This window comes from Anabrus simplex, chromosome 5 (genome assembly GCF_040414725.1).
Source record: "Anabrus simplex isolate iqAnaSimp1 chromosome 5, ASM4041472v1, whole genome shotgun sequence".
Classification (NCBI taxonomy): Eukaryota; Metazoa; Arthropoda; class Insecta; order Orthoptera; family Tettigoniidae; genus Anabrus; species Anabrus simplex.
The window spans coordinates 301,550,891-301,558,562 of NC_090269.1; the positions used below are offsets into that span (position 1 = coordinate 301,550,891).

The 7,672-nt window shown below is 37.8% G+C and overlaps 1 protein-coding gene across 3 annotated transcripts in view; it reads right to left on the reverse strand.

The window, feature by feature from the left end:
* Positions 1–7,074, reverse strand: part of LOC136874854 (AP-4 complex subunit epsilon-1) — a 163,568-nt gene extending 156,494 nt beyond the window's left edge. Inside the window, exons 1-3 of one of the 3 annotated variants that reach the window (XM_067148535.2) lie at positions 7,019–7,074; positions 6,704–6,884; positions 6,411–6,606 (exon numbers count right to left, since the gene is read on the reverse strand). In XM_067148535.2, the coding sequence (XP_067004636.2) occupies positions 6,411–6,606; positions 6,704–6,820 (313 nt within the window). In that variant the 5' untranslated portion in view covers positions 6,821–6,884; positions 7,019–7,074. Of the gene's footprint in view, positions 1–6,410; positions 6,607–6,703 lie in introns of all 3 variants that reach the window. The other 2 variants (XM_067148536.2, XM_067148534.2) reach the window with 2 other exon arrangements.
* Positions 7,075–7,672: the final 598 nt, after the last annotated feature.

Consider the following 7,672-nt stretch of genomic DNA (forward strand, 5'->3'; position numbering starts at 1 on the left):
TACCAGTATGGTCAAGATTATTAATAAAAATGTTAACGAGGAAGCTGACAAGTTCCTTATTGCAATGAAGAACAGTAAGTTGATTAGCAAGGACAAAATGACAGGTGATCTCTACAATTACTTCGGTATTCGATGTACTTGGTTTCATTGGCCCTTATGTTATTTGACTTAAAATGCTTATGCAAGAACTGTGTTCTCATAATTTACAATGGGACGATCCATTGCCAAACTCAATAAGTAATAGCTGGTATAAATCAAGTTCTCAGTTATGCAATGTCAAGAACTTTGAGATAGACCGATGTGTTTTAAGTCTTCCACACATTAAGAAAATACAAATGCATGCATTTTGTGATGTGAGTGAGAAAGCATATGGTTGCTGCATTTTTCTCAGAATTGTAAACAATGCTCGTAACATATCTGTTAGATTACTGTGTGCCAAATACAGAGTTGCACTCGTAAAGAAAATTATTCTTCCAAGACTAAAGCTGTGTGCATCTGTTCTTATAGCTAAACTTGTTAGGAAAACAACACAAAGCTTGGAGCTTGACATTTCCAGCATCTCTTAATGGACAGACTCGATGGAGGTGTTAGGTTGATTATCTTCCCCAGCCTCAAGCTGGAAAATGTTTGTTGGAAATCGTGTGTCACAGATCCCAGCTGAGTGAAGGCAGTTGCTGGAGACTTGTATTGTCTCAAGATAACCCAGCATATAATTATAATGTCATGAGGTTTGAAGGTGAAACATCTGGTGGCATGGTGGCAAGGTGCCTCAATGGTTGAAGCATCCTCAATCATCATCATCATCAAAATTTGAATTAGCCCTAAGAAATCTATGCTACAAAAACGTATTACCAAAGTTAAAACCTTGATATCATTAACAGACTGTGATACAAATACTAAGCATTTTTCAAGTCTTGGTAAGCTTGTTAGAGTTATGGCTTACTGTCAGAGATTCATCTATAACTCCAGACATTCTGACAAAATGAATGGTACTATGGACACCAAGGAATTAAGGATATCATTGAGGACTTGTGTCAAGATTGCACGAAGTTCTGTTTATAAGAAGGAGATTGAAACACTGAAAAAGGGAACCAATCTCACTGAGCAGCAGTCTTCTTAGCCTCCATCCATTTCTGGATGAAGAAGATTTAAAAGTAGGGGGAAGGTTGAATCAGTCAGCATTACCTTACAAAACAAAACATCAAATGATATTGCCTCCTGGACATCAACTGACTACGCTTGTTATAAAGCAGAACACCTTCGTCTGCTACATGCAGGATCTGAACTTGTCGTCTCCAGTTTGCGACAGCAGTACTGGGTTCCGAGGATTCGTCAGGTAGTCAAATACCTTTTCCACAGGTGCTTGCGGAGTGTTAAACTGAAAGGAGCAGCAAGGATAGAGTTAATGCGACAATACCCTAATGTATTAATGGTTATGAATTTCATGTTTTTGGTCCGTATTGAACTGAGAATAATATATAAGTAATAATAATAACAACGTAAACGTTTCCACCTTTTCAATACTAAAATATATTCACAAAATTATAAATTACACGGTACTAGTTTCGACCCATCTAGGGGTCATCATCAGCCGTATTGGAGCAAAGATCACTTTTGGCGAAATCCTAAGAAAATGTTATTTTAAAGATAACAAGTGAAATGAGATGTTATTATGGTAATAGTTAATAATACAAGGAATATACATACTAAGAGGTTTTTAACAAAGAATAAAGTATAAATGGGGTGTTGTAAAAATTATAATCATGGAAATCAGTAAGTTCTTGTATTGAAATGACATATATGAAATTATATATGGCTTAGGAAGAGGGCTTAAGGTGGGGCTGAAGGGTGCGGGAGAAAGTGTAATTGTCTTGGAAAAGTACCTTTGATTAAATTTAGGATTGAGTTTAGGTTGGCTGCATTACTGTTTCTGAGGAAAGTGATAAATAGATCGAAGAGTATGTTGGGTTTCTCTGAGATTTCATTGAGATTGTGACTGGCATAATGGAAAATTACTACATACACCTAGACCAATACTTACACTTTCTCCCGCACCCTTCAGCCCCACCTTAAGCCCTCTTCCTAAGCCATATATAATTTCATATATGTCATTTCAATACAAGAACTTACTGATTTCCATGATTATAATTTTTACAACACCCCATTTATACTTTATTCTTTGTTAAAAACCTCTTAGTATGTATATTCCTTGTATTATTAACTATTACCATAATAACATCTCATTTCACTTGTTATTCTTTAAAATAACATTTTCTTAGGATTTCGCCAAAAGTGATCTTTGCTCCAATACGGCTGATGATGACCCCTAGATGGGTCGAAACTAGTACCGTGTAATTTATAATTTTGTGAATATATTTTAGTATTGAAAAGGTGGAAACGTTTACGTTGTTATTATTATTACTTATATATTAATACCCGAATGTTTGTGTCCAGCCTTCTTATCCCTTTACGAATGTTGATGCAGACAACACTGGACGTTTAATGTTGAAACTTGGCTCTGTTAAAAGTAAGCAACCCAAAAGTGTTATTTCGAGTTCTTTGTATATATGGAACTAAGGTTAGTAGTCTGACATCAAGTGCATTTATAGCCACCATGAAATGATTTACAGCTCATAGAGGTAAATGTTCCAAAGTGTATTCTGAAAATGGGACTACCAAGCTTGATAGCTGCAGTCGCTTAATTCCGTCCAGTATCCAGTATTCGGGAGATAGTGGGTTCGAACCCCACTGTTGGCAGCCCTGAAGATGGTTTTCCGTGGTTTCCCATTTTCACACCAGGCAAATGCTGGGGCTGTACCTTATTAAGGCAACGGCCGCTTCTTTCCCACTCCTAGCCTTTTCCTGTCTCATCATCGCCATAAGACGTATCTGTGCCAGTGAGACATAAAGCAATTTGTAATAATAATAAAATGGGACTAATTCTGTTAAGACTAGTAAGGAACTGCAGGAGCTTCATAAACTGGTATCTTCTGTATCATTCAAGGAAGATTTGAAAAACTTTGCAACTAGTGAACAGTTCAAGTGGCATTTTATACGTCCAGGTTCTCCACATTTTGGCAGCCTCTGGGAACCAAACATCAAGAGTTTGAAGTATCACCTCACATGCACACTAAGTACACATGTACTTACCTATAAAGAGTTAAGTACCTTGCTATGTCAGATAGAAACTTGTTTGAATTCGAGGCCTTTAAGTGTGTTGTCACTTAACATCTGGACGTTTCCTACTTGGTTCCCCACTTGTTGCCTTTCTGGAGCAAGACTTACCAATGCCTCTCTGTCCTAGCTCAGGACATGGGAGTAGCTACAGTATTTCTTACAGCATATATGGAAGAGATGGTCCACCAGCTACCTCAGCAGCCTTCAACACCAAAAATGGAAAACTGTCCAACCCAATGTTCTTGTTGGTACTGTCATTCTCACGAAGAACGAGAACACCCCACTGCTCCAGTGGACGATGGGTGTTGTGGTCAGGACCTACCCTGGTAGTGATGGACTCGTGCGTGCAGTGGATGTTAAAACTTCCAATGGGATATTTAAATATTCCTTGAGTCAATTAGTACCACTTCCCACAGACGAGTAGTTGATCTTGACAGATCAAGGGGGACAGGATGGACAAGATATGGGAAGTTTAACTTGATGATGGTCAGCAGTAGTAAACTTTTGTCTTTTTGGTATTTTTGTTATGTTAAGATTGGCAGTATCCAGAGACTAAAGGCATCATGGTGTCTTGAAGCTGTCTGTATAGTAATCATGTAAAATGTTTGTATTTGAGCTAAGTAATAAACTGGGTAATATCCAGTGATTCAGTGCTTATTGATGAACTACACTACGCTATTAAGTTTAAGTATCATATCCAACTGTTGCCCATGTTTTCTTTTCTGGTGAATATATGTGTCATTTCCTACACAAAGGCTTCACCTGGACTCCAAAGGGAGCTCTTCTCTGCCTGTAACCATCGGTCCCCCCACCTTCAGGAGTCAAGTTTGATAATGACTCCTTGACCCTTGATCAGACAGTTGCAAGTCGTACCACCTACTGTCACATACGGTAACAGGATGATCCTGACTGGACCTGAAAAACTGTAACTCACTTGCACCTATTAAAAAAACTTGCATGCTTCCCACACATTACTTCACAGACTCTTAGAGAGACTGGTGGCAGGTGTGATCCCACAGCGAGGCAGGTCTCGCTGTGATATCAAAACCTGAACATAACCGAAGTATTCTGAACTCTCAAACCCCAGTTGTCGATGACCTCATGTACTGGTACAAACCTTCGGGTTGAGACAGAAGCACAAGTTCAAGCTAAACTACAGCTTTGGCAAGAAGAATTTGAAATGATGGGAATGATCATCAGCCGAACTAACACTGCTGATTTAGGGATGAGTCAAAATCCTGAAGCAGTCCCCACCTGTGAGTGCAAAATGAAGAAGTGGATACTGTTAATAACTTCAAATACCATAAACCATAAACCAATAAATAAGCAATTTAGAATAAAAGACTGCTATTTGCTTTACGTCGCACCGACACAGATATGTCTTATGGCTACGATGGGACAGGAAAGGGCTAGGACTGGGAAGGAAGTCACTATGGCCTTAATTAACGAAAAGATGCATCAAAATTCTATCACTCTGTTCATAAACTACTTTGGGATCACTCATTTCCCCAAACTCACACTGTACAAAATTTCTTGTATGAATTCTGACATATGGACTGGAAACAGCAATGTTGACTAGACCTGCATGGTTGCCTACAAGCTACTAAAATGAAATTCCTTCGTTCTTGTCTCCAAAAGACAAGGAGAGAGAAAATAAGGAATGGGAATGGGAATATCCAGCAACAACTTGGACAGGACAAAAGTCTGTTGAAAACCTTAGAATTAAGCAAATTACGATGGTATGGACATATTAGAACCAGCAGACAACAAATAAGAAATGCAGGATAACAGTTTTGATTTTTTCTTTTTATATCTCCGATACAGATAGGTCTTACGGCAATGATGGGATAGGAAAGGGCTAGGTGTGGGGAGGAAGCGAGCATGGCCTTAATTAAGGTACAGCCCCAGCTTTTGCTTGGTGTGAAAATGTGAAACCACGGAAAACCATCTTCACCAACAATGGGGTTCGAACCCACTATCAACCGAATGCAAGCTCACAGCTGCGCGCCCCTAACTGCTCGGTCAACTTGCTCGGTGCCAACAGTTCTGATATCCATATTATAATATGAATGTTGTTGGTAAGAGGCCTAGAGGGAGACCCAGTAATGTCAAAGACCTTGCAAAACGTAATGTAAATTGGCAGCAAAAAATAAAACATCAGCTGTAGATGGACATGATGAACTGTAGAAGACTTGTAAAAACATGCACCCGGCTTGCTGAAGCACGGAATTGATGATGATGATGATGATGATAATAATGATCGAAACAACAACAACAACAACAAAATAAATTTCTCCAATGTTTCAGGTGGCCTTACATTTTGTCAAATAAAGTGGCAAATCCACACCAGCTGATACAATTTTCATCAGGCTGTGGCATGATATAGCTGCTTGTATGCATTGCAAGATTAAAGTTCAAAATAAAATTTCCTATTTTATGAAATAGTCTCTCTGAACATTGTTATCATATCATTTTAAAAAATGTCACTCTTTAATTCTTTATTATGCATTTATTTCATCCAAAGTCATTATCACTTATTCATTCCAATATGTCAAGACAAATAGACTACAGCCACATAGCACTTTCCCCTCTCTTCGCTGAACAGAGTTGCTACCCTTCTACCTTCACCTCGCACCCCTACAGATAAGTATGTCAGCAAATCTTGACACAGTCCAGCAGCTGCTGCCATAAGCAATGGACAAGGTGAGTTTAAGTAACTTATAGAAAACTTTCTCCAAAATACGTGTCAATAATGGACATCTGCATTCATAATTTATCTCACTTGTTCATAAAATCACCAATTCACAGTCATTGATACGTTTATGCAAAGTAAAACTATCTTGTATATATAAGTTATAAGCCTACACATTGTAAAAGTGATTGAATTGAATGCTGAATATGCTCCTGTACAATGAAACATATCATTCTGCTTATACAGTAATTGTTCATTTCTACAGGTATGATACTGTGTTCTAAGTATTATAGTTTGTGGTTGAACAGACAGATAAACTTATAACTTATTTTTAGTAGGCCTAGTCCAACTCGTGCATTAAAAAAAAATGTAGGACAACAGCTGGCTTTCCCTCCTTGTAATGTCCTGCGTAGGAGGCGTTCAAAGAACTATGTTTCATGTAACCAAACAAGCCTCATACCTTAACTTGTTAGCCCTATATTAATGAATCAATAAAATATCAATACCCTACCTTATAAGGAAAATATTACTGTTAACTTACCCTTCCGTTTATCAATCAATGATTCACACTGAGCAAGTTTCACAGCATGAATATGTGCAAAGTCTGCCTTATATCCCAGCATTTCTGAAAAAACAGCAAATGCTAAACATCTGCTTATTGTGGAGGGTTTATTTGACGGTTCCAGTAACTTATTATTTAAAACTCTGAGATTTTCTTTAACTAACCATTCTTCTTCCTGGAAAATGCAATTGTTGGATTAAAACAATACACAGGATTAGTAAATGCATATTCACTACTAAGCATAACAAGGTACACACACAGATTTAACTTACTCCCTTGGTTCGAGCGGAAACACATCGCTCTAGAGTTTGTTTCAAGTCTGAATTAGTTCCAAAGGGTGAGAAGAGAGAACCTAAGGAGTCAACGGCTTTCTCAAATATTCCCGACATATCACAAATGTACGTACAAATCTTGCGGATCACACCATAACCTCAAAACACGCAAAGGCATGACCTACCAAAATCAGTAACCAAACAAACAAATTTCTTAGCATATTTTAAAATAAAATTTCAAAAAATTACAGCATCCGATATTTTTAATGAGAGGTAAAAAGTTGAGAAAATTATCATAATAACATCAACACCTACATAACCAAAACACAGCAACTGTAAAGTTGGCAGAATTTAATCAAGTACAATGATCAGCTGATCACAGTAGCTGCCAACCTTTGCATAATAACCCTATTATATATATATATTTATAAAGAGCACTCGAATGAGTATTAAGTTTGTTGTGCCAATTTACATTTTGCTGTATTCTTTCAGAGTCTTTATTCTGTTTTTGCACTTTAGCAGATGGTAGCGGTCGCAGTTTTCCTTACACAGTGTACAAACACAGTCATCTGTTGGGGTGTGGAATTTTGTCTTTGCGCATATTTTGTGGTGAAAGCCATGTATTGCGTATCTTGTTATATGACATGTCTTTGCTCTTGGAGTTGGAGTTGTTGTTGGTGGTGATGAGTTGTGGGCTTTTACCGAGGTAATTTCACCCATTGTAAAATCCATTACTTGCTGAATAACACTAATACAAGCGAAAACACTAGTCCATAACAAGTCGTCATTTTGAAGGGACGCACACCACTATATTCCACCAAATTACTATCACTTGTCTTGTCTTGTCTTGATCGTATAATTTAATGGGCTTCGCTTGGCAGCGGTATACCCAGCCACGCATCCTCTAAACAAACCCAAAAGATGGAGAAGATGAAAAAGAATATGTAGAATGTAAAAAAAGGGAATAAG